The sequence below is a fragment of the Scardinius erythrophthalmus genome (assembly GCF_964197995.2).
Source record: "Scardinius erythrophthalmus genome assembly, chromosome: 20".
Lineage (NCBI taxonomy): Eukaryota > Metazoa > Chordata > Actinopteri > Cypriniformes > Leuciscidae > Scardinius > Scardinius erythrophthalmus.
In genome coordinates, this window is record NC_138240.1 from 4,446,516 (window position 1) to 4,474,452 (window position 27,937).

The 27,937-nt window shown below is 37.9% G+C and overlaps 1 protein-coding gene across 1 annotated transcript; it reads left to right on the plus strand.

The window, feature by feature from the left end:
* Positions 1 to 5,788: 5,788 nt before the first annotated feature.
* On the plus strand, positions 5,789 to 27,650 carry asic1a (acid-sensing (proton-gated) ion channel 1a; the record flags this gene model as incomplete). Its single annotated transcript, XM_081348280.1, has 10 exons — positions 5,789 to 6,165; positions 9,191 to 9,386; positions 20,079 to 20,226; positions 20,304 to 20,431; positions 20,501 to 20,651; positions 23,702 to 23,758; positions 24,544 to 24,697; positions 24,933 to 25,024; positions 25,518 to 25,597; positions 26,304 to 27,650. 10 exons carry the CDS (start codon positions 5,789 to 5,791, stop codon positions 26,421 to 26,423), a joined length of 1,503 nt encoding a protein of 500 aa, XP_081204406.1. The 3' UTR covers positions 26,424 to 27,650.
* Between the last annotated feature and the right edge of the window lie 287 nt (positions 27,651 to 27,937).

Here is a 27,937-nt window from a genome sequence, read left to right on the forward strand (position 1 = left end):
TATGTTTCCAGTCAAGGTATCTGTCTTTGTGTCTTCCCCTCACAGGACAGCCAAAGGGAGAGAAACAGTAATTTCCAGGCCTTCGTGAAGCTGGCTCTGGAGACTCTCCTGGGCTCTTGTCGACGCAAGCATGAGGGCCCTCGTGGTAGGCAGGGCTGAGGTCTGCTCCTCACACCAGCCAGCCAATCAACAGCATCCATTCGACTATCGCTAGACAGAGCTTGGCCTAAGCCTCCGTCGTCTGTCCCTTCTGTACCTTCTCACACGGGTCTCAGGTCTGAATAACGCTGCTGATTTGCTCATTGGAAGTCGGGCCGATATCCCAGGATTCCAGAGACTCTGTGACCCCGCCCTCATCTGCTCACATTTGACTCCGCCCGTGTCATAGTTCACAACTGTGCTGTACATAAATGAACTGAGTTACAAATAAACATGATTTCATACACTTGCCATCATTTGGGATTTTGACTCTTTTCCCCCTCATTTTTAAATCCAAATATTCACTTAATCAAAATAGCCTACAGTAAAAACAGTAATATTATGAAATTACAATTTAAAAAACCTGTCTTCTAATTTGATATATTTAAAAATGCCATTTCTTTTTATTACAGTCTTCAGTGTCACATGATCCTTAAGAAATCATTCTAATATGATGATTTGGTGCTTAAGAAACTTTTATGATTATTGTCAATGTTGTGCTGCTCGGTATTTTTGTGGTGATTACAAACAGTGATCCTTTTTTTCAGGATTCAAGTACAGCATACAGCATACAACTTTATGAATGTCACTTTTGATCAATTTAATACACCCTTATTTTGATGAAAGACAAGATTATTTCTTTGGAATAACGTACACTAATTCATCATTTGCATGTACTAAAAAAATAGGTTAAATTGTGATTCTATGCTGGTGTTTGATATTACAGTAAGTCAAACAAATCCCAATTCCTCATTCAATCAATTTTACAGCTACATACAGTAATTCTATAATAAGAAGATGTTGTCAGAGGAGCACAGCTACAGTAGCCTATTGCTCTGACATACACTAACATTTGCCTTTTACAGTAAAATAATTCATTTTGCTGATAGCGGCCCCATGTGAACAAATGTCTGGCCAAGACAGCGGACTAAAACAGGTGTAGTGTAACCAGAGACAGAGTTCAGGGACTATATATGTAATATTAAGATGAGACAGCAAAACAATAGGAGGCATTTGTGCCATGATCAAGTGTAAGGAGGTGCATGTAGTCTTTTAACTAGATCCGGGTTCTGTAAATAAGGCATATCACATGGACGTAGCATACAGTGCTTCTGTTTTATAGAATGCCAGAGAATCTTTCTCTTGACTTAACCGCATTAGACAGATTGGGAGTGTGTGTGTGATCACATATGCAGAGCCACATCCAACGCCATAAACCTGTCAGAGTGATGTGTGCATTTCTCTCCTGATGCACTTCAAAAAATATGCCATTCATATTTAATATCAAGAAATGAATATTTACTTACAGCAGCTAAGCTGTCATATGTGGCCATTTATACAAAGATGTCATGTGTTGGATCTGTATAAACCCATATACTGACTTATTGTTTGAGGGTTATTTTCAGGATTAAACTCATTGAGAGAGATCAGATACAGAATATGAGAGTATATATATAATATAATATAATATAATATAATATAATATAATATACAGTTTTTCTCAGTCGCTTTGGTGCATTTCTCACATCACTATTTACATTTGCACAACAGTTAGTTCAACCTCCACAACATTTAGTCATTTGTGCACATCATAGTAGCAGTTTCTCATTCCTTCCAACAAATTGCAAATGCTTTTGGACATGCATCAATTGCTTTCATACAACTCTCTGCTGTTTTATAACATTATCATTTGCTTATGTCATGTCAGTCAAAATTAACTATACTTGTGAATGATGAATAGTCATTCCATATAAAACTAATAGTCCTCATTTCATTGCTTGAGTCATTACATACAAAAATTTTGAACTAGTTGTCAAAATCTGTAATTTAAAAAAAAAAAAAAAAAAATCCTGCAAAAGTCTCCTAAATTGAACAATTTGCAATTGAGCAAGAGATGATATTCGCTGTGATGTAGATTACTGTAAATTATGTGACCAGACAGAGAGGAACGTCTGGATGTGCATGAATGATTACAGTCCTATGTATGTTGTATGTTCAGTTCCAATACAGTATATAGGCCTACTGCAATATTGCGTACAGTTGTGCACAGCTCTACCCAAAGGGAGTTTATGTTTGTTGTAAATAATGGTGTATTTTTTCTTTTGCACAATGCTGTGAACAAATTAGAATTGCAAAGAGCATATGCAGTAAAAATGTGAAACATACATATTCAGTGTCTTGTACTCAGTTACCTCATAAATACAGTAATGTTTAACTTTACTGTATCTTTTCAAATGGCTGTGCAAATAGTATTTAGTGCTGTATTGAGCATTTTCAGGTAGTGTCACCAAGATCTGACTTTTATCATTGGAAAACATTTACAGAGTAAACTGTCGTAATGAAAACATGACTAAGCCATTTGACTATCTTGTTCATAAACGATGGTGTCAGGACTTTTTATTTTGATGACAGTGACACTTTCATTGACATGAATACTTGCTTTTGAGGAATGGGCTATCCATTTTGAGCAAGTGACACGCTTTTGCAGGTTATCAACTAGGTTTTGCAGTTTGCACTAATTGTTTTGAGAACTGCATTAACTGTTGTGCAAATGTAAATAGTGTTATGAGAAATGCACCAAAGCGACTGAGAAAAACTGTAATATAATATAATATAATATAATATAATATAATATAATATAATATAATATAATATAATATAATATAATATAATATAATATAATATAATATAATGTGTGTGTGTCTGTGTGTACAGTATATGTGATGTTTACTGTAAGAGAAACCCCATCGATTACTGCTGAAAGTATTTTTGATTTTTCTTATCTTTATAAAAAATACAGTGGTAGCACCACAATATTATGACATATAGTATTTGGATATATACCATGGTACTGAAAAAGATAGAACGGACGGACGGTCGGACAGGCAGACAGACAGACAGACAGACAGACAGACAGGCAGACAGACAGACAGACAGGCAGACAGACAGACAGACAGACAGGCAGACAGACAGACAGACAGGCAGGCAGGCAGATATAGATAGATAGATAGATAGATAGATAGATAGATAGATAGATAGATAGATAGATAGATAGATAGATAGATAGATAGATAGATAGATAGATAGATAGATAGATAGATAGATAGATAGATAGATAGATAGATAGATAGATAGATAGATTACTATGAATACTGTAGGCTACCTGGTATTTACACATATACTTAATAGGTATTACCATGGTGCATGTAAAAAAAAAAAACTACAATACTTACAAAAACGTGTCCAAAAGTATCATTGCCATATTTTATTTATTTATTTGTACATGGTAGCCCACTGGACATGTAACATAGTAGTACCATGGTAAATATCATGATACATGAATTTCAGTACATTAGTATTTCCATCACTAAGTATCCAGGTACAAGTATCACCAACCATCACTACTGTACATCTTACAGTTCTGTATTTTATATCTTGTAAAAACTACGATTTTGCCATACTTGCTCCAAAACGTGGCATAACCATGGTACATGTAGTAATACTATCATATAGCAATACGATTGTTGTACGTTTTCTTACATAGTACTAGCTATCGATGAATTCATAATTGCCCTCCCACTCTCTTCTCTCTCGCACACACACACACACACACACACACACACACACACACAGAGAGAGAGAGAGAGAGAGAGAGAGAGAGAGAGAGAGAGAGACTATCACGATCCTTGGCTTCAGCCATTAGAGCTTCAGGATCGTCACTCGAGAGAGATCATCCATCGCGCGAGTCATCATTTCATCACAGATATGAGTTTCCATCGGTCTGTCGGGTGGACGACGGGACTGGCTGATTTCTGCACGAACATTGGAGAAATGTTCGGATAACTGGCATCTGTTTCCATGTACAGCATCTTTCTGAAGTGCTTCAGGTAAACGCTACAAGTGAACGCTATCACTGTCGCGCGCTTTAATTGTCTGTTCTGTTGAGAGATACAGTGTGACAAACCTAAAAATGAATCGTGATTTCACCTGAGACAAGGTGGATCTCACGAAAATATGTTTAGGTCACATGAATTTCTGAGTTGTGACATTATTTTAATGGCAATTAAGCAAATTTTACACTTTTGGCATTGCCTAGATGAGTAGATGTTTGATTCTGAGTGATGATTCTCATTGTAATGCAGTAATGGGAACTATTGTTTTAGCTTTACTAATTAAACATGAATTAAATAATTTATGCATAGGCCTATTCTACCTTTTACATTATTTATGTCTATAATATAAACATGTAATTTAAATTGTAAAATGGGCCTATGACTAAATTATTTCATTTTTATATATTTTGCATTATGTAAATAGGGGTGCTTGCTTAATTATCATGTATATCATGCCAAAAATGAAAATGAAATGAAATTCTTTTCTTTCTTTTTTTTTACTATTCTTTTAATTGTGGGAAATACGTCATTTTGATTTTGAGTTTTTCTTGTCAGTTGGTTGATAGACTATAATTAAACACTATTGGGTAGTTGGCGAGGACAGCAAATCTTCCTCTACATGCTGTCTATGTGTCTGAACTATATGGTACAGAGAAGGAACAGAGATCTACGGGAGTTGCATTGATGTACAAAGTCTTATAGGCCTGCTTGTGCATTACATTTCAATGTTCTACATTTCTATATGGAAATGGAACATTTAGCTGAACTTGTTTGAGATCAAACAATGATTTATTTGTTGAAGACCCCTGATATTGGGATATAGTAGGAGATGTTTTTAGGGAGATGACAAGATGATGAACTTATGTTTGCTGATTAGTAATTTCACTTAAAGGGATAGTTCACCTATTAATTAAGCATCAAAGTGTTAGTTGCGTAGCTGTCAAAGGGACAGAAAGCTCTCAGATTTAATCAAAAAGATCTTCATTTGTGTTCCGAAGATGAACAAAAGTCTTATGAGTTTGGAACGACATGAGGGTGAGTAATTAATGGCAAAATTTTCATTTTTTGGTGAAATTACCTTTTAAAATCTTAACACTGAAAAACGTTTTATTTTTTATTTTAAAATAAGAAATATTGCAGTAACACTGTCAAGAACAAGTAGTGACATTTCATGGATCAACCCTTGTGGGGTTTGAACCTACAGCTTTTCAGCATAAAGTTGGCATGAGACAGAAGTTGGGTAAGTCTTTTCTCTGAAAAAACTTCTCAAACAAGAAAAAATGTAGGGCGGGGCTTGATTTTGTAGATTGGAAATTGATTGGATGGTTGTGGTTTGCTTTTGGCGGATGTTTTGTGAGTGACAGGTTGCCCCGCCCTCATGCCAGTAAACACGTCATCAGAGAAGAGAAGAGATGTTGAGTGGGAGGGGAAGTTATTTTGATCATGAGGGCACATACATTTTTTAAAAATAATGATGTGCACAGATAAATCATTTATAATAATTACTGCAATATTCCATAAAAAAATCAGAACTGTCCATTCTGATTTCATGTTGACTTTAACAGAGCTGCATCCCAAAATGACTTTACTGTATGATGGCTCATTTATGGTCACAGGAACTATGAAAATAAAATGTGTCTTTCTGTGTTTAATGTCTTAGAGAGAGTTTCACATCTTTGCATTGGAAGACCTGTGCAATGAAGACATCAGTGATGGATCTTAAAGTGGAACCTATGGACATTGATTACAACCAGCCGCCTCCGCTGCAAGTGTTCGCTCACACCTCGACTCTGCATGGCATCTCTCATATCTTCTCTTATGAGAAGATCACGGCCAAATGCTGCCTCTGGCTGGTGTTTTTCCTCAGCTCTTTGACCTTTCTCATGTACGTCTGCGTCGATCGGATTCAGTTCTACCTGGAATACCCTCACGTCACCAAGCTGGACGAGATCTCGACGCCCGTGATGGTCTTCCCCGCAGTGACGATTTGCAATCTCAACTCCATCCGCTTCAGCAGGATCACACGCAACGACCTGTACCACGCGGGGGAGTTGCTGGCGCTGCTGAACTCGAGGTTGGTGAACGCGTGCGTATCAGTCAAACGGCTGTGCTGTGGTTAAGTTTTAAAAATGAGCATGAGTCACTCGCTCAGTAGATTATGCCCTCGTATTCCCCGCATGAAGGCACGAGCACATTGGAGTGTAAATGATCAGCGTGTTTTTATTGAACTTGAGGAGTGGAAATGAAAATGCAGAGCTCCGGGGAGTCACTGTTACTGAAGTTACATATTTCCTGCATCTCCCTCTTGTCGTATGGAGTCCATAAGTGGTTTTCTGGCTAATTGACAGATGCAGTCTGATTATTGTTCCATTTTAATCGAGGAAAGTGACCTGTAGATTGTGAAACGGCAGATGTGACAGGTCTTTTTTGGATTGTGGAGGTTTAACATTATTAAAAAAATGAAATCTTTGGCTGTAGGAACAGGATCTGTTTCCATCTGGCATCAGGAAGTCGTGATTTAGTTACTGCAGTGTTGTAACACCCAGCAGCTGTGATGTGATGTGGGTTTGAATTGGACTTCAGTCATTCCTGCTTCTGCATTACAAGTGCTCACACACACACACGTCTCTTTCTCGGTTTTATTCTGTATTCGGTCCAGTGTGGCACTTTTCGACATGTTTACAGGGAATTAACCTTGACTATTCATCATCCTGAAAAGAACATGCACAGCTGTGCTGCATCAAGGGCACAAAATAAATATTGACATTGTGCCATTAGTGTAGTCAAATTGAGATTTAATTTTGAGATTTTGAGTTATGCATGTCTTTATATGTTGTCACTGTTGCTATTATAATTTTTTTTAAAGGTAGGGAAGGTCATTTTTTTCATAAACACTTTTTGTTATACTGCTTGAAACTGTCTTCACATCCTAATAGCAATCAATAATAGAAGTGGTCTAAATATTAAAAAATAGGTACTAAATATGTTTGTCCAATCATTGCATTCGATCCGAATGCAGTGATACGAATATGATGTCCTACCTGCCTGTTAACATATGTATTTCCATAACTCCACACACACTGCTCACGCAGACATCACATGCCATCAGTGTGTCCTGTAAGGCTATGCAGAGTTGTAGACAGCATCACAAACAAACAGCAGCTGCCTTTTACAGTTTCTCCTGAACCAAAACAACAAGCTTATGCTGCGTTCATGCCATGTCGTAACTGTAATTGCAAGATGGCAACCGGTGATGTTCTACCCGGAGCTGTTCATTTCCTCAGACTCGGATTTATGTATTTCAGTGTCAACATTATCAATGTCGAAATGAATCTGCAGCAGTCAGGTGGTACATGTAAGAGCTCTGTAAGCTTTTTATGTACATTATTATTGTAATGTTATGTGCTTTGAGACATGAGGTAATTTAATGCCATCTCTCGTGACGCTTTGCAGACTCTGCTGTGTGTGTTCATGTGTTTTGAAGGAGGCGTAGCTATGCATACGCTCTGAAGGGAGGGTGGGATCTAATGCTATTAATGATAATAAGTAAATAATACATTAAAACATTAGCATGTAGCCTTCAAATATAGTTCAGGTAAATAAACATTGCAAAAAAAATTTATGAACATTTTGTAAAATGAAAATCAAAAAAACACATTACAGGTAACAGAACAAGTGGCAGGTCTGTTTAAGACTTAAAGGAACACTCCACCGTTTTTTGAAATAGGGCTCATTCACCTTCTTTCCTACATTTAGATAGGTGGGCAAATGCATTTTTGTCTCAGTGCATGCATTGTTTTAGTTTGACAGGGTCGGCGCTAGCTTAGCTTAGCATAATGAATGGAATCCTTTGTTGCCAGCTAGCATGTCCTGAGTAAAAGTAATAAAAAAAAAAAAAAAACACCTAATTACTTCTTGTGGCCTGCGTATTCACAACGAATACAAATTGCGATGCAGATTAACACTAGGCGATTTCCTAGGCAGATATTGACTTGGGACTATATTAGGGGGAAGCACAGGCGAAGCACTGCTACTTGGGCGCAGAGATATCACGCCCAAGTAGCAGTGCTTCGCCTGTGCTTCCACCTAATATAGTCCTTAATATATAAGTCAATATCTGCCTAGGAAATCGCCTAGTGTTAATCTGCATCGCTATTTGTACTCGTTGTGAATACGCAGGCCACAAGAAGTAATTAGGTGGGGTTTTTTTTTTTTATATTACTTTTACTCAGGACATGCTAGCTGGCAACAAAGGATTCCATTCATTATGCTAAGCTAAGCTAGCGCCGACCCTGTCAAACTAAAATAATGCATGCACTGAGACAAAAATCCATTTGCCCACCTATCTAAATGTAGGAAAGAAGGTGAATAAGCCCTATTTCAAAAAACGGTGGAGTGTTCCTTTAATGCATGTATCTACTTTCAAACATCACAGTTTCAGATTCAATCCCTCATTGGTTTTCTCTCCCGAAACTTTGCAGTGTGTACTTTTATTCAAATTATGAATGGGTTACACCAGAAAGCGATCTAAGATATAATCAATGAAGCTGATATCTTTCCAGTTCAGTGAAAAGTGTTAGAATTAAAAAAAATCTGTCTGTACTGCACAATGGATCTCTTATTTACATCGTCTTACATTTTTGTACTTTGATGTTTATAACCAAATGATTCGCGAGCATGCAGAGCTAGCGCTGAACTCTGGCGTATTGAGCAGATTCTGACTAACCTAAACGTCTCTAATTGGGCATTGCGTTCATGCGCTCAACAAACATGTCTGTAATTGGCTGCAGAAACATGTTGTAAATAGAAACATTTGAAGCTCTTCACAAAGTGCTACACAGACGGGAGCCATTAGAAATATATCAAAAATATATTTTGAAAAATGCCTTTGTCCATACAATAAATTCAATGTGGTCCAATCTTGTTTTGCACTCCACTGAACTTCCACTGTAAAAAAAAAAACAAAAACAAAAAAACGTTCACTGATTGGTTCTTTGGGGAACTTGAAATTGTCCTTCAAAGCATTGCTGCAATAAACCCTATTTGGAACCTTTATTTTTAATAGTGAATTCTTGGTATTATTGTGTCTGTCTCTATAGGCATGAGATTCGGGACTCTCATCTGGTTGAAGAAAGCGTGATGGAGGTTCTCAAGAGCAAAGCAGACTTTCGCCAATTCAAGCCACGACACTTCAGCATGTGGGAGTTCTATAATAGAACAGGACACGACATTAAAGACATGCTGCTGTCCTGCCAGTTCAGAGGCTCGCCGTGCCGACCCGAGGACTTCAGCGTGGTGAGAAACTCTAGGAATGCACATTGATAGATTTCTTTGAGCTCCATTGAGCTTTCACTTCAACCCCCAATACTGCAGCCCTGGTGTCTTTATTTGATGCGAAGATTTATTTAATTTATCTGGTGTACTGAGAGAGCCGGAGGCTTTTTTCTAGGTTTCATCCAAATGCTGGGGTGTGATATTTGACAGTCCAATCATTTACGCTGCTGGAATGAAGTTTGTAGTTCTCGAGATTTCCCAGGGTTCACATTGTGCTGTTGAGTTGTTTTATGGCTTTCATTTCACAACACTTACAAAAAGTACTGAAAAATACCCATTTTCTTTTATGTATCCGGTAACATGGTAAAGCCAGGGCTCAACTATAATGATGGCGTGATGGCCTGAGGCTAGTGTGTGAGAGAGGTTTGGGCCAGAGAGTTGTCAATTCAGTTGAGTTTGCACGCATTACAGCGTCTGTTGTGTGAACGGAGGATGCGCATTCAAAACATTATAGCAGTTTAATTTATACACTACGGTTTACTAATTTGGGGTCAAAGAGTCTCTTATGCTAACTGCAGCTCTTATGCTGCATGTTTTGATCAAAAAATACAGTAAAAACAGTAATATTGTGAAATATGATTCCAATTCTATTTTCTGTAAAAACAGTAATATTGTGAAATATGATTCCAATTCAGTTTTCTTTTTTAATATATTTTAAAATGGAATTTATTCCTGTGATGCAAAGCTGAATTTTCAGCATCATTACTCCAATCTTCAGTGTCACATGATCTTTCAGAAATCATTCTAATATGATGATTTGCTGCTCAAGAACACATGATCCTTTCTTTATAATCAGACAAGATGTAAACCTGGCACTGCAAAATATATGTTGATTATTGTAGGCTTACCATAGTGAATTGATGTCAGGCAAGAACACAGGAGAAAAAGAAGGATTTACTTTGAAACAGTTTTCACTCATAAATTGCTAATACATTTCATGAATAATTACAAAGAAACGCTAGTAACATTGAATTAATCTTGACATTTTTGAAGTCGAAAGTATGTAAAACATTCCAATCCTTTAAAAGAATGATTTATTTATGGAAAGTATGGAAATACCATGATACATGCATGTGGTAATCATTCAGTACCATGATATACAGTTGCAATCGAAATCATTCAATTCAATTCAATTCAATTCAATTCAATTCAACCCCCATTCCAAATCAGGTTTATTGGCAAAATGTACAGACTTTCTGCTGTTTGCAATGAACAAATAAAAATAAAAAAAGTATTTGAAATAGCTCAACACAACAAATGTTTCAAGTGGTTTCCCCAAATTCAACTGAAAATGCAACTTTTAATGACTTCTGCAGTCTCAAAAATATTCAGACCCATCAAGGGTTAGTTCACCCAAAAATGAAAATTCTGTCAGTAATTCCTCACCCTCATGTTGTTCCAACCCTGTTTCGTTCATCTTCGGAACACAAATTAAGATATTTAGGATGAAATCTGAGAGCTGTCTCAAGGTAATCGATATGCCATGCCAGAAAAGATAGTAAAGACATCGTTAAAATAGTCCAAGTGACTACAGTGGCTCAACCTTAAGTTTATCAAGTGCCTTGAATACTTTTTATGCGCAAAAAAAACTAAAATAATGACTAGCTACAATATACAAAAAGTATTCTTGTCGCTTGATAAACTTAAGGTTGAGGCACTGTAGTCACTTAGACTATTTTAACGATGTCTTTACTAACTTTTCTTGGATGGCAGGTATTGATTACCAACGGTGTCTCTAGGAACATTTAGTGCCTTCGCTATCTTTTTGTATCATGTTCCTTGTTTGTGAATGGCTATGATATCTTCTCTTAACATTTTAGACCATTCTTTTCACTTAGCCATATTTCTAACATGAGGTCAAACGTGACACTCAACAAACCTAGCCAGTTTAGATATTTAATGTGTTCCAGCTCAAGCACACCTGGTGCAACTAATTAAGCCCTTGGTTTGTTGCATCAGGTGTGCTTGAGACAACGTCTGTTTTGCAGATTCGTTCTGTTGTGAGGGATTCTATTCAGGGGGTTGAATAAGTTTGAGACTGCAGAAGTCATTAAAAGTTGCATTTTCAGTTGATTTTGGGGAAACCACTTGAAAAATGTGTTGTGTTGAGCTATTTCTGTTTCTTTTGTTTGAATTGTACATTGCAAATAGGTGAAAGTCTGAAAATGTTGCCAATAAACCTGGGCCTGTTTTCTTAAAGCCTCCAAGAATCCTCTCAGAAAATTCCCACTTTAGCTTAAAAACTTCCACGTAAGAGTCTTTAAGAGCAATAAGGGACCAATCTGAGAGCAACTCTGAGCAAGGAAAAGATAAAACCTTTCATCTAGTGAGGAGGTGGGGCTGACCCCGTTGCTACGTATGACACAATCTTTTGAAGACTGTGATTGGTTGGTTGTCCAAGAAGGGAAAAAAAGAGTGATTTTAAGTATAGGGTCTACACACACACACACACACACACACACACACACATTATATATGTATATTAATTTTTTTTTTTTTTTTTTTTTTTTTACCATGCTGTTAATTTCTGGTATTTGATTGGCTTACAATGATAAAAATCGTTCCACTCTTTCCAATTACACTGATTGCTGGCATGTCTATTTAAGTGGTGGTTTGAATGTTGGTTTTAATGTAGCAAACATGGAATCAAAAACAAGAAGGACGAGAAAGCCCAACGGAGGAACAGTGTTTACTGTTAGCCCAGTTAGTGGATGAACACAAGGCATTCCTTAAAGGAAAAATCGGGCCGGGTGTCACAGCATGGGGCAAGAAGCAGACGTGGGAGCTTATAGCGCAAATTATTAACGTTTCATTCCCCCTCATTGTGCGCACCAGGAAAGCCTGCTATATTCATAAATGCAGTTTTTTGAGCCTGCAAGGTGGGAATGTCCAGTGGAAACTAAATGAACTGTGACACAATTGTTTGTGTGATCACTCTGCTTACAGAAGGTTGTGACAGACCCAAATCATCAATGCTGCATTGTTGCATTTTCCCAGTTGCCAAATATCTTAATGTAGTGATTACTTTAATTTCTGGCGCTGTTGCATTTCTGCTCTGTGTCGAAGATGTTAGCGTGTCTCTAATAAGATCTGTCACAAACACGATCCCTGTATGATCTAATCTATATCGTCTTATTAACTCACTGTCATCCATTGTCTGCTACACATTTCTTCTCCCTCTTCATCTTTCTGCCATTTTCTCCTCTACTAAAGAAAGCCTCTTAAAAGCCCTCGTCCGTACTCCTAACAATTTTGACCTTAAGACCTCTTTTAAGGGTTAAGATGCTTTCTGAATTACGTTTTTCTTTACTATGATTTTTATTTAATTTTAAGAGTAAACGCCCACATTTCTATGAATTTTCTTTGAATTTTGTCACTAGGAGCTACTCTTTGCATTAAGATTTTTTATGAATACGGGCCCTGATTTGCAATGGGGGTTGAATAATTTCGATTAACTGTGTATCATGGTTGTACCGTCTGAAACCACTGCTATAGTATTGTTTTTGCATGAGAAGCCAGTGACTCAGACCTACAATTTTAACTGTAAGCGATGAGAGCAGATGTGAGCAGCAGCTCATTACTGAAAATGAGCATTGGAGCAAGAGTTCACTATGACACTATAAGGGCTATGGAGCTGAAAAGGTTACTTGATGATGTAACCATGTTTCTCTCCAAGTTTCCATGGCGACATGTTGAACGGACTCCCCCATCCCCGTCGGAAGCATCTGAAGTCTTTTGTGTGGTGTATTGGTGATAATGCCCTACTTACCCAAATGCCAACATGAGCGTATTGTACAGGGATTTTTCCATCTCTAAATATAAATGCTTGTATAACAGCATTAGTAGTTCCCTGATTTGCAAAGAGTCTCCCAAAAAACCTCTGCATGTTTCTTATTCCCCGATGATTTCATCTTCACCTTCATTGCCAGGCTTTTGAAGAAAAGCAATCCCATTTGCTTCAGGCTGCTTTAAACTCCCACAGCAGGGAAAACTCCAGCAGGCTTTAAAATAGGTCAGTGTTAAATATTAGATTTGGTGTGATGTGTGAGAGAGCGTCTGGGACATTTTATTCTTTATCTCTGTCTTCACTGACTCAGTGCTTTGGGAAAAAATAGCCCAGTGAAGTGCACCAGACTTTTTGTAGGCTAAATGCTAATGGAGTTCGAGGGATGGCTCTCCTATTCACGGCCAGCCTGCTCTTATTTTGTGCTTTTGATTTTTTTTTCCAGCCCTGTGTGGCTACAATTAAATGCTTGGTGGGTTTTCGTTCTGGGAGGGGAATTGCTTGCTTCATTGGCCTTGATGACTGAAGTCATTCGGCTCGAATGCTGTTTATACACTCTCCAAACTGCTTTATTTGGCACTTTCCACAGATAGGATGTGCTTGGTGATGCATTACTTTTTTCTGTCGTGAGACCTATTAAAAAGTTCTCGCACAAGTAGCTAATTTTAAAACGGTGGATCTCAACCTTTTTGACTTGAAGGCCACAACAATATTTGACTGTAACTGTAAATTATTTAAAATTCTAACCCAACAATTTACATCATTTGGACTCGTTTTTTCCACATGGCGGGAAGTAAGAAATAATACTTTTATTCAGCAAGGATGCATTACATTAATCAAAAGTGACAGTACAGACCTTAATAATGTTACCAAATATTTCTGTTTTAAACTTTCTACTTTTTTATAATAATAATAATAATAATAAATGTTTCTTCAGCTGCAAATCATCATATTTGAATGATTTCTGAAGGATCATGTGACACTGAAGACTGGAGTAATGATGCTGACAGCTTTGATCACAGGAATAAATTACATTTTCAAATATATTAACATAGTAAACGGTTATTTTAAATTGTAATATGTCAAAATATTTCTGTTTTTACAGTTTTTTATTATCAGATAAATGCAAACTTGTTGAGCATAAAATAAACCACAATATATAAGCCAACATGTAACAAAATATAGAGCTGAGTGAGTTAAAGAAAAGATACAAAAGCACAGTCACACAAGTCCTCTTTTCTGCACTGAGACTTCAATAACCACTGCCAATGTTTCAGATCTTCAGTTGCTGATGAATAAATGATTGTGCAATAAATAAAATAATCACAGATGATAATGAGACCGTGATTAAAGTGCCTTTGCATGCCGTCTGTGCTCCCACCCCACGTAAATGATGTTTACAGCTAATCATGACGGCTAATTGGACTCCTGAGTGTTGCCGAAGGAAGATGGTGGGGGGTCGTACGCATAAAGAATGAAGACCATTGAGAAGACCATTGATAGTCTTTCAGTATATGAAAGATTATCAAATAGTAACTGACTAATCTAGGCATCTTTAACTCAGTTAGCCCATTAAAATGTTTCTCAGACGTACTTTAATTTGTTGATTATGACAAAATAATAAGGCAAAGACAATGTTTGCTTCTTTTTATAGCATGTTATTCTTATGCAGGCATTTTTTCAGATGTGAGTGCTGCATGCTTGTACTACATTGTTATACAGTTGCTAAGATGTTCTGAGTGTTGCTATGCAAAAATTGGGGTGTTCCGGTGATTGCAAGGTTGTTGCTTATTTGTGTGACTTGGCAAGAAGAGGCGTGCCGTGCTATTACTTTTCTAAGCAACCAGACTTACTAGTATTTTTGCCTAGGGATGAAAAACAGGTAAAAAAAATTAGACCTTTACAATTAGTTCAATGGTTAATGCATTAAATACAATCCTGTCATGAAACTCTTGCTAGCACAGGTTAATAGGTCAATCTCAATCTGCTTGCAATCACATCATTCTCAGTATCAGTAACCAATGAGCTCGCTGCTCAACCTTCAAATAATGTACTTGGTCAGCATTTTCTGTAGCAGTGCAGTGCTCTTTCAGAAACCCTCCACCTTCCCCAGCTCCGCCTGTATATATCTGCTACGGGTAATTCATGTATCCTATATTGTACATAGCAGCATGTCCCACTTGCTCACAGAAGCGTGTCCTGTACTTCCTCTGCAGACGCAGCAGCGTAGCAGATCTATTCCGCCAAGACCAAACATTGTCATATCCAATACCATGCCAAACAAGTGTTGTCATGACAGAACTACATTTACTTAGCCTGGAAATCCAGACCTAAATCTGAAAGTTTAATGGTCTGGCGTCGAGTAATGAAAATCGGCCAGCTCGAGGGGCGGCACCAAGCATGCATTTGAAAATCTCACTGCACGCAATTGGATAACACTACGACCAATCACAACAAGCCCCATACGCTTAGCTACCAGCGGAGATAACCGGTAGATTAGACTCTTGCCGTATCCGGTCGGCAAAACGGCAAAAAAAACCCTTCTTGCAAAGGAACGATTTGAGCGCCGCCTTCTGTTTCTCTTTTAGATAAAAAGCCAAGTCTAACTCTGTACTTTACTGAATCAGTTCTGACATGCTCGGATTTCTGTGGATATTCCCCATGCTTTTATTTATGACGCAGTGTGTCGTATTTCCGTTAATCAGCCATAGGACATGATTCAATTCAATTCACATTTATTTGTATTGCGCTTTTCACAATACATATTGTTTCAAAGCAGCTTTACAGAAAATGCATGTCTACATTACAATTTAGAGTGTTATCTGCTATCAGAGGTGACTGTGTCAAAGTTAATACAATCACACAGTTAGCTAATAATGTATTCATTTAAACAATGTATTTATTTAAGGTGGAAAGAATTAGCTAAATGAAGTAATGAATACATGTTTTTTAACAAATTATTAGGATATATAGAAAAATGTAGCTTTGGCTCATGTTGATTCAGAGCCTTCTTCATCTGAAGTCCTTGCATCTGAAGTGGATCATCCAGATCAGACTGTTTTTCTCCTTGCCGATGTCCTCCATTTATCTTTCTCTCTCTCCTGATGGAGTGGTACAATCATTTCACCTCACAGCTCCTGCGGCACACACATCTGTCATGCAGCGGAGACTTAAATCAGGCAGATCTGTAGGGTAGACCTGCCCTCATGAGGACTCGCAGATCACAGCTAGCCATGAGTCAGTCACAGACTGGAATGTGAAAGGGTTTGTGGCTATATATGAACGACAAAGCTGATTCCCTTCCTAGTGAACAAAACTGCCTAAAGTGGTTTGTGCTGGTTTTGCTGGTCTCCCAACCTAGCCTAGCTGACAAGTGCCCAAAACCTTCTTAAAGTCACCATGAAATGGACCATTCTTTTTTTAATGGAATATTGCAGTATTTATTAAATAATTTATCTTGTGCACATCATTTTTTAATAAATGTGCGCTTGTAATCTTTAATCAAAATAACTTCCACTCCCTCTTGCAGCGACATCTCTTCTCTTCTCTGATGATGTGGTACGAGGGCGGGGCAACCTGTCACTCACATGAGATCCACCAATAGGAAACCACAACCACCCAATCAATTCCCCATGGACAAAATCAAGTCCCGCCCTACATTTTATTTTGTTTGAGAAGTCGTTTCACTCGGATATACGTCAAAATAGGGAAGAAAAAATCTATCTCATCTCTTTTTTTATGCTGACTTTAAAACCAGCAAAACAGAGCAGTTTTTCAGAAACTATCATGAGGTAACCACCTTAGGCTCATTTTTTTAGGATGATCTAGTCTAGAAATCGGTTAGCTGACGTGGTAAGATGTTGGTATACAAAAGGTATGCAAAACGTGCAAAATGATGTCTAGATTATGATCTCTCTGTCTTCTGCAATGAATGCTGTGTTTAAGATGTGTCTATATAGCCTGACTTCGTCATACTCATATTCTAGTCAGAATGTGAGTCTGATACCGCTCCATAGAGATTTGATTATGGGGCGTGTCTCAACCGAACTAGGAAAAAAAAAACCTCTGCACTCAATTGGATAGACCTACAACCAATCAGAGCAACGGAGTAAATGACGCATGTCCTTCATATTTTCAACCAACAAAATGTCGCGGGCGCGGCTCTCTGTTCCTCTTTTAAAACGAATGCGCTGTCGATATCTTCTATAACAGACGCGATGGCGGAATCTACACATGATGTTTCATAAACAAAGTTCGGGAGGAGCACGTACAAATAATCAATCCAATATCAACTTGTCATCAAACAATACCATGTCTAACGTTACCGAGGAAGCATATTCACTCTGTCAACTTACCTAACACTCCTTGACCGTTTTTCAGCATCCCTCCACCACCCCGAATCCTCACTCTTGTCTTGTTCTCTCACAACCAGGAACACGGGGGGAGTATGGCTACCGAGCCCACAGCCCTCTCCTCGGACAGAACGTCATATACGCATTTATTCTATCTTACTTATTTGTGTGAACTCGTGACATCTCATATAGCCTACGCATTTATTCTATCTGACTTATTTGTAAATGTGAACTCGTGAAGTCTCAATTCTCCAGCTGCAGTCATCTTTGTTGTAAACTAATTCAAATCAAGCGCTCTTTGGTGACGTGAGTGATTACGTAACCGCAGACCATCTGTCCATCATCGATTAAAGCCCGCCCTGGCAATTTGATTGGCTCGGCCTTCTAGGAGCCGAGCATAATTACTCCTCAATGGATCGAGTCCAGACCGAACTTCCCGACCAAAAAATATTGTGGGCGGGGTTCGGGCTGGCACCCAGGCTATATGTAGTTAAAAACACATCTCAGGATTGCTGTGTTTTGCTCACTGATTGCTGTCAACTTTGTACATGTTTCCCTTGAAATTTTTCAGTAAAAATTAAAATAGTCCCACGAGACATTTATTGGCAAAATAAATTGAGCTATCAAATAAATGTGGATAGAAGCTCAGATAATTTTGTCTTGGAGAGATCTCTTAAAATTGATTGCTGCATGGCAAGGTCTGGGCACAGTTTGAGATGTTTTTGTTTGTGACACCAGAATACTGAGGTCTTTTTCTCTCCAGAAATGCTTTCATACACTAGCGTTCATACGTTTGTGGTCGGTAAGATTTATAATGTTTTTGAAAAAAGTCACTTATGCTCAATAAGCGGTTCTACAGGGTCACTGAGGCTCGGTGAACGTCACACAGGGATGTTTTTGTGTCAGGATTTGCAGTATTGATGCAGAATGTTTGTGTAAGGCACACCGGAACACTAATGGATGCTGATATGGACAGCAGGGTGGTTTGATCAGATCTGACGGGACAAAATCTCTCAGGTACTCTCCCTATGTTTTCAACACAAACAGACAGATGCAGTTGTGCTCAAAGGGAAATGTCTTGAAAACACTTTAAATGTTTAATTAACGTATCAAAGAGAACACAGCAAGAGGACAGAGCCTAATGTGTGCGTGCGTGTATGTGTGTGTGTGTATGTGTGTGTGTGTGTGTGTGTGTGTGTGTGTGTGTGTGTGTGTGTGTTTGTGTGTGTGTGTTTCCGTGTTTTTCACACTTGGGTCTTTGTTTCCATAGGAACAGGCTCCCTTTAATAACTCTCAGCAGGTCTACAATGAACTTTTCATTTTTTTATGCCTCTCTTGCTCCTTCATTGTTTATGTCTCAAGTCAATTTGGAAGAATAGAGATTTTTACTACTGAAGAATTGCTACAGCTCTTGTAATATCACTTTATTTCACTCAGATCATTTCAGTCTGGCTGCACGTCTCTTCTGACAGCAGGGAAAACAAAACTGAATGAAAATAATAAAATGCAACCATCTGTGCCATGTTAACAAGCAGTAAATAATACATATTAATTATGCAAATATTTTAGATACAAAATGTTGTAATGGAATTTCAGTGGTTCACAAAATTAGAAATATATACAGTATATATAATTCAGCAAGGATGCTTAAATTCAGTTGATGCAATTAATTACACAGATTTTAATATTTAAATAAGTGCTGTTCTTTTGAACTTTCTATTCATCAAAGAATCTTCAAAAAGTGTTATATGGTTTCCACAAAAATATGAAGCAGGAATGTGCGAATGTCTCTGCCAATGCTTTTGGCCACGGCTGTATGTATGTATGCTGCTAAAGGGTTAGTTCACCCAAAAATCAGTTCACCCTCATGTTGTTCCAAACCTGTAAGACTTTGTTCATTTTGGAACACAAATGAAGGTATTTTTAATGAGATCTGACAGCTTTCTGTCCCTTCATTCTCATGTTGCGCAGCACGTTTGAGCTTCTGCAAGAGGTTTGTTCTCACGCATTAAGCAGGTTTGGTTGAGCTTCTGTGTTTGTTTGCTGATCAATTTTTATGTATGAAGTTTAAATTCAATATATTCATCATATAAAGTGATCATGTTTCTTCAGAAAATTTTGACTAAAATTTCAATTCATTTGGATTAGTTTTACAATCTCTTTATGAAATTTTTTAAGTGTCATTGTGGTTGTTGAGTAGTTGCCAATGGAGGGAAAAATATCTTCATTTGTGTTCTTAAGATGGTCTTCCGAAAGTCTTATGGGTTTGGAACATGAGGTTGAGTAATTTTCATTTTGGGGTGAACTATCCCTTTATTACAAGGAACACTATTTTTATGTTCCTCCTAAACTGATTGCCTAAACTGAGGCAATTCATATCCATTCATATTATTTTCAGAGTATGTATGCAAAAAAATGCTACATTGAACACGCATGGGTCTGGTACAAAGCATCTGCGCAGTAGAAATAAACAGCAAATTTACATACAAAATAGTGTTCTTCTGTGTGTGTTTTCAGGTGTTCACGCGTTACGGGAAGTGTTACAGCTTTAACTCTGGTGACGACAGCCCACCGCAGATCAGCGTGAAGGGAGGGATTGGAAACGGCCTGGAGGTCATGTTGGACATTCAGCAGGATGAATATTTACCTGTGTGGGGAGAGACAAGTGAGACCACATGATTAAAACACCAGGTACGCGCCACTCTCATTCTCGTTCTCACTCTCGGTCGTTTTCTCACGCAGATGAGTCGTCATTTGAGGCGGGAATCAAAGTTCAGATTCACAGTCAGGACGAGCCTCCGTTTATAGATCAGCTGGGCTTCGGAGTTGCTCCAGGATTCCAGACCTTCGTTTCCTGCCAAGAGCAGCGAGTAGGTGTGGTGTTAATATGTGCTTTAAATTGATCTCTCTTTTTTTGACTCGTGCTTTTTATTTTTCAGCTGGTGTATCTTCCTGCTCCGTGGGGGAGCTGCAAGTCGGCCCCGCCAAGCTCGGATTACTTCAAAGCGTACAGCATCAGCGCCTGTCGAACAGACTGTGAGACGCGCTACCTGGTGGAAAACTGCAACTGCCGTATGGTGCATATGCCTGGTGAGTCACGGCTCCAATTACAGCAGCTCTTGACATTCACTTTGCATGGGCAGTGCAAAATCAGAAGTATTTTACTCTAATGCCGCAGTTACTATAATGACAGATCAAAAGAGTCATCATCAGGTCATCAATAGTGAACAGGATCCTTTATTGTCTATGTTGTGAAATGAAACGTTGTAATTGCTTTATCCACTGTCTATCAGTGTTGTTAGGGATATTGGATAGAAACGGCAAGATGTGCATTAATTCTACAAATGTGCATAAAAAACGTATGCGCTCAATCGAGGTGGATCATTTTTTTTATCCCATAAGAAGACTATAGGTACGTTTCCATTACAGATTTGCACAAAACTTTTGTTTTTGCCTTACCTTGATTCAATATGGTAAGCCTATACAGTAATAAGATGTCTATATTTTAGACCTGACGGGATGGTTTTTGCAGGAAATTGCGTACATACATCAATTGTCCGTGCGCGTCTCGTCATATTCATAAATAGAGAAAAATTACACCGGCTACTGGTGTGGGAGAAGCTGTCACAATGAGTGAGAAAGGTTGACATGGAGCAGCTAAATCTCCAACCTCCGGAAAATCACCCTTTGAAACAAACGCCGAACAGAGAAAGAGAACGAGACAGAGCTTGTAATAAAACAAGAAGCAACATTGGCTTGGCTTTTCTGAGATGGCAAGAACTGAGGGCTTTGAAATGTTGTAAAAGAGACACAGAGATTATGGTGTTTTTATTACTCAACAGGAGAATAAGGTATTTTATTTTTTTAACCACTGGAGGGCCACTATGAAGCTAATTCCAAATATGAACAAATACTAATAATACTAAAATAACACTGATGTCTATCTTTTTCCCATAAGGAATTAGCACTTGATTATACCAAAGTTGATTTTCAGTCTCTTTGTTGCGTTTATAATGGGACTGACACCACAGATCCTCATCTTCACGTTACAATTTACATCGTCTTTAATGATTGTGCATACACTTGATTAAAGTTACTATAATTGTGTTTAACAGTCACATTTGTAACATACTAGCAGGTATTTTATTGGTACTTTAAGTATCTCCCTCTTGAAAAGTGAGTTCACAACTCAAGTTAATCAAGCCAGTGAAACCAAATGAAACCTGCTCCTCTTCAACCGCCACTGGCACTGAAATGTAATTTAGTTCATTACAAAAGGCTAAATGATCATGTGGGATTTTAACCCGAGGCAATTTATATCTGCCGTAAGGACTCTGGCCATTGAATATTCATTATGATGCACATGAACATTGTAAGAGGATTTAATAAATGTGAGTGCTTGAGGTTTTTAATATTAAAAAGAAATTAAGCAGGATTGTGTGTTAATAAAGTTTTGATCTTATCTGTAATGATCACCAGTGAGAGTGCCCGGGGATAACCATCAGAGGGCACTTCAACCCGGACCATCACCACGCATCCACAAACTACATCTCCCATAATTCTCTGCCTGGACTCATCAGCACTCATTATTTTCACCTGTGTCTCATCTTCTTGTTTGCTCACCCAATATAAGCCTGGTTCTTTCTGTCATTCCCTGCAAAGTCTTGTTTAGTGTTTGTACCGCAGTTCTGAGTGTGTTTGTATCCTGTTTCTCCTGTGTCCTGGGCTGCGTTCCAGTCCAAAATTGTCATGCCCTTCACTTGCTAACTTCCCTTCGTCTCGTTCACTCGGATGTACGTCATTGCGAGTGCCCACTACTGGCGGAAACTGCAATGGGCTGAACTGGAACGTCCTAAGCCCTTGATCACTTGGAATCAGCTGTGGAGTTGATTTATTATTTACATTTTTTTCCCTTTAAGAATTTGTTTAATGCAGCATCCAAATGTTTATAGGTGTGTTTGGGTTGTTTTAAATTTAAAAAAAATTATAATTAATATATCATAGAGTTGTTTGTGTGGTGGTGATTAGACGAGATATGCGGTGACGTCACAATCGTGTTGCATTGTGGGACATATAGGTGCCTGAAGTGTACATTTGAAGCAGACTCGCTCCCTCGGTCAAAATCGAGGGAACGAGGGTCTGTCCATATAAACTTCCCTCGTCCACTTCACGAAGTGGAACGCACTTCAAAATGGCGGCAGGGATTCCCCCGAGGGGAAGTGCTTAGGGAAGTTCGCAAGTGCGTGTCTAAAAGTGGACTGGAACGCAGCACAGGTTACCTTGATTCTCTGCCTGTTCCCTCGGATTTCTCTCCTTGCCTCCGCCCTTTTCTGTTATTGTTTGGATTGCTTGTTTGTGTATGACCCTTGCCTGGATTTGGATGACCCTTTCAAAATAAATACTGCATTTGGATCCTCAACCTTCGTGTTTCAGAACAGTTCGTGACATTACCGTTTTACTTAGTATGTTACATTGAAGCAAAATTTCTAAATGTATTTGATTTTTCATGTGCATTTATCAACCAGTGTTATTTTAGTATTATTTATAGTAAAGTATTTATTAATATTTTGAGTTAGCTCTTATTTTAATATTGTTAGGTTTCATTTTAATTTGTTTAAATTTTTAGCAATTTTGCAATGTGCTTTTGTCATTTTTTTTTATTAGATTATTTTTTGTTATATTTCTATTTAGGTTTATTTTTATACCAGGTTTAGTTTTAGTCAATTTAGTACTTCAATTTATTTCAGTTAGTTGCCAAGTTTAAGTTTTTCATCTAATAGTTATATTTTATTTTATTTCAGCTTTATTTCAATGAATGATTTTTTTTAATATTTAACAATAAAGCAGCCTTTGTCACCTTTCATATTTCACACAGAAATAAAAACTATCATCGTTTAATCATCCTCATGTCCTTCCAAACCCATATGACACAAAGCCCAATAAATACAAGTTTTCTGAAGCCTCACAACATCTTTGCGTTGGAAACATCAATTAGGTCTTAACATTTCATTTTTTGTTTTCCACAAAATAAACAAAGAAGACATACAGGTTTGGATGACATGAGGGAGAAAATGATGATATAATGTATTTGTGGGCAAACGATCCCAATAATGATGCTTAGATATTTGCTGCCCCCGCAGGTGATGCGCCTTACTGCACCCCTATGCTCTATAAAGATTGTGCATATCCAGCACTCGGTGAGTAACTTTTATCATTACGCAATGTCACTTCATTAAAGTGTACCTATTAGGCTTTTTTTTTTTTTTTTCATGTAGTGTGTATTATAGCTGTAAAAGGTCTGCAAAGTTTCAAAGATCAAACTTTATCACTATAAATTATTTTCTCCCAAAATAAGATAAAAGATTCTAAACTGCCTGAAACGAGCCTTCAGTTATTCCAGTCTGACGTCCTGCACAAACCTACGTAGGTTTGTAACACATTTGCATAATGCCAGTCTATGGTCTTCATTGGCTGCCCGTAAATGACGTCTACTTGGACCCTCAAACACTGTAGTTGTAGCTGAGACTGGTAGGGAAGGGAAGAAGACGCTGTTTTCAATGCTGCAAAAGTAAGTCCACTTTCAAAGGATGAGGACTCAGGCTCGAATTGATAAGGTCAAACTGACACCATTACTGTTCGTATCACTGTGTATACAAGTGCTGATCCCTCCAAATCTGAAATTCACGTTTAATTTCGCGTTGTAAGCGGTCAGCCAATCACAAGAGACTGGGCCATCTGACCAATCAGAGCAGAGGAAGCTCTCAGAAAGAAGTTTAGAAAGACTGAATCCTTGATGAACCATTTTAGTGAGAAATGAGCTGATGTCGCAATGTATATTATTCAAAAATTAATGTTTTTGTTTTGTTTTTTACCTTAAATGCATGTAGGAGTCCTCCAAAACAAGATTAGCAACCTCTAAAATAACATTAAAAATCTTTTTAATGTTTGCAATGCTATTATTTATCTTGTTGCGGTTGCAAAGATTTCCTTGTGGACACGGACAGCGACTACTGCTCATGCGAGACTCCGTGCAACATCACACGCTACGGTAAAGAGCTGTCCTTCGTCAAGATCCCCAGCAAAGCGTCTGTCAAATACCTCGCAAAGAAGTACAACAAATCTGAGAAGTACATAACGTGAGTGTTCAGTTAACATTGATCGCTTTGTTACCTCGGTACAGTAGTGTCTGGTCTCCATCACAGCGACGGGTGTTTGAACATTTATTAATTAATTACCTATGTAGATGCCAGTGACTGCAGTGTGTGTTTTTTATAAGAATGAAAGAGAGTTATGTGACTTTAGCACATTAATTGATAATCTGCCATGCTGGAATGCCAAACACACGTTAAACTGTGTTGTGTGTGCTGTCAGTGACAATGTCCTGGTGCTGGACGTGTTCTTTGAGGCTCTGAACTATGAAACCATCGAGCAGAGGAAAGCCTATGAGGTGGCTGGTCTGTTGGGTAAGTCACATGTTACTTCGTTCTTATTAGCAGTGTCTGCCAAATTAGTCCTGCATCATTTTTACTAATGATATCTCAAATCTTGCGGCTTCTTGACGAGAGGTGTGCTGTTACTTTTCAGATTTACATTTTTCACCTTAAAGACTTCAGATTAAGTTTTAAGTTAAGTTTTTGAAAGAAGTCTCACCAAGGCTGCATTTATTTGATTAAAAATATACAGTAAAAATAGTAATATTGTGAAATATTAATTTTAAAGAATTGATTTCTATTTGAACATATTTTAAAATGTTATTTATTCCTGTGATCAAAGCTGAATTTTCAGCATCATTACTCCAGTCTTTAGTGTCACATGATCCTTCAGAAATCATTCGAATATGATGATTTGTTTATTATGTATTATTATATACATTAATGTTGTGTAATGTTGTGAAATGTAAATGTCTGTATCTTTTGCACTTCCGCTCAGTCTCTGTGTGTTTGTGTGTGTTGGTAGGTGATATCGGAGGACAGATGGGGCTTTTCATTGGAGCCAGTATTCTTACGATTCTGGAGCTTTTTGACTATCTTTATGAGGTAAGGTTTATGAAGTATCTGTATAAATGCTCTGTCCTGTCATGAAAATTTCTGCTGGGTTTTGGTTTTATTTGTCTAATGACATTTTTACAGTTTATTAAAGGGATATTTTAACCAAAAAAAAAAAAATCTGATCATGTTAATCAAGTTATTTACTAAAAATCTCTTGACACAAAATGACAAGCTTAAAAATAGCCTACACTATTGTTCAAAAGCTTGGGGTCATTAAGAGTTTTTTTTTAAATAAATTAATACTTTTATTCAGCTTTTATTATCAGAAGTGACAGTAAAGACATTTATAATGTAAAAAAATAAAGCATATTTTGTTACCTTTTAGAACTTTGCCTTTTTGTTGTTTACACACCGATATAATAATGGTATCGTTTTCAAAAGTTTGCATTTTCAGGCCCTCAAAACACGTTTTTGTGTAAATGAACGGCCAAAACGCATACAATTTTTCTGTTTTAAGTTGAAAACGGTGTTGTGTAATCAGCCCCTAATATTTAATTGCATACAGTACTTGCTCTGCAGTAAATCGCTGAGCCATTTCAAGTTTTGCTAAACCTTGAGGATTAAAGGTGAATTGCACTCATTGAGTCATTAGAGATTAAATTATTGTTGCGGTGAAAAAATATACTTGCACTATAAAATACGTTAAGGGTTAAGGACAACACCTCAACATCTTTTTAACTTTTTGTCCGTCAAGGTAATGAAATACAGGTTGTGCCGCTGCTCTGACAAGAAACATCACAACAACAACAACACTGATCACGGCACTGTACTCAGCCTGGATGACGTCAAATGCCATGTCAGTAAATTCCATTAACATTCCCGCAGTACTCCAGCTGTTTGCCTGCCAGTCATATTGCGATTATGTTCTACATTTTAGCAGATGGCATCGCGACACCAGCACGGTTGTTTTCTACAGATCTGTTCTGGCATTTTGTGGTTGTACTCTCTCTTTCTCTCTTATGCCTATGAATGAAAATTTTCTAGTATTTTTCCAAAAATGTTTTGTGGTTTTCTGAACAAGCCGATTTTGATTTTGTCTCTATAAAGCAGGAATGTCAAAAACGTTAAATATGAATTAAATGGTCGGATCTTTGTGTGCCTGGCCTTTTGCAACAGAAATGCGTCTAGCTTGAGGGGTTACTGTGTCATATTTGATTAATTCTGTGTATCTTAATAGCTATGGCTGTAAATGCATTGTGACAGACTATTCATTGCACAAGGTGTTGAAAGAGGGAACACCAGTTTGAAGGCCTGTAGTGTCTATGATATGAGCATGATATCATCAGATCAGAGAGACTAACCCTAGATACTCCCAGCCAGGGGGTGCATGTGAGCTTCTGTCTGCAGTGTCACGTTTGTTTCGGGAGCTGGAGTGTGTGTGCATGTCTGTGAATGTGTCTGCTAACGTTGTGTGCCATTGCTCTGTGCGTGCGTGTGTGTGTGTGTGTGTGTGTGTTTGTGCAAGCTTGACTGCAAGTGCATGGATGTGTTTGTTTGTTTGTTAGGTTCACACAGAACGAGTTTTTGCTGTTAAAAACGAAAAAAAAGTGCAAGGTCTAGAGATGTGTTTTTAGAGACTCTGCAGACGCAAACGCAATGGTTAAAGACGTCAGTCTAGCACTAAAAAGTAGCGCAGTGGAATGGAAAAACGTGTTCTGTGTGAACGGCTGTCTTTCTGCATGTATATATTACATGTGATTATTTCTAGAATGGATGAGGAAAAGTTGAAGCAACAGGGTTTCAGGAATTTTTAAAAAGGAAATCAAGTATTTTTTAGACTCTGACGCATTAGGTAGATGTGTCAAATGCGAGCAGATAGAATGCAGTGATTTGTTGTGGAATATAGTAGTTTATGGCTATTTTTTCATGTCAGGTTTACATTTGAGACACTATATTAATCTCATATACAGCAGACATCTGTCTGGTGTCTTTTCAGAAAAACCACACCATCAATTTTCACTATTTCCTTAGTATGTAAATCATTTCTGTATTATTTTGATGTTTATCATGTGGCTGTAATAAAATGTTTTTTTTTATGAATAAACATGCATAAATGCATGCCCTGTGTATTTTGTGTGTGTGTGTGTGTGTGTGTGTGTGTGTGTGTGTGTGTGTGTGTGTGTGTGTGTGTGTGTGTGTGTGTGTGTGTGTGTTTGGGGGCGGGGGGCGGGGGGCGGGGGGCGGGGGGGGGGGTGCAGTGTGTGGCAAACCCTACATTATGGGGACAAAATCCCCACAAAGATGGCAATATCCTAAATGATTTTCCTTGTGGGGACATTTCTTAGTCCCCATGAGGAAAGCAGCTTATGAATCATACTAAGTGATGTT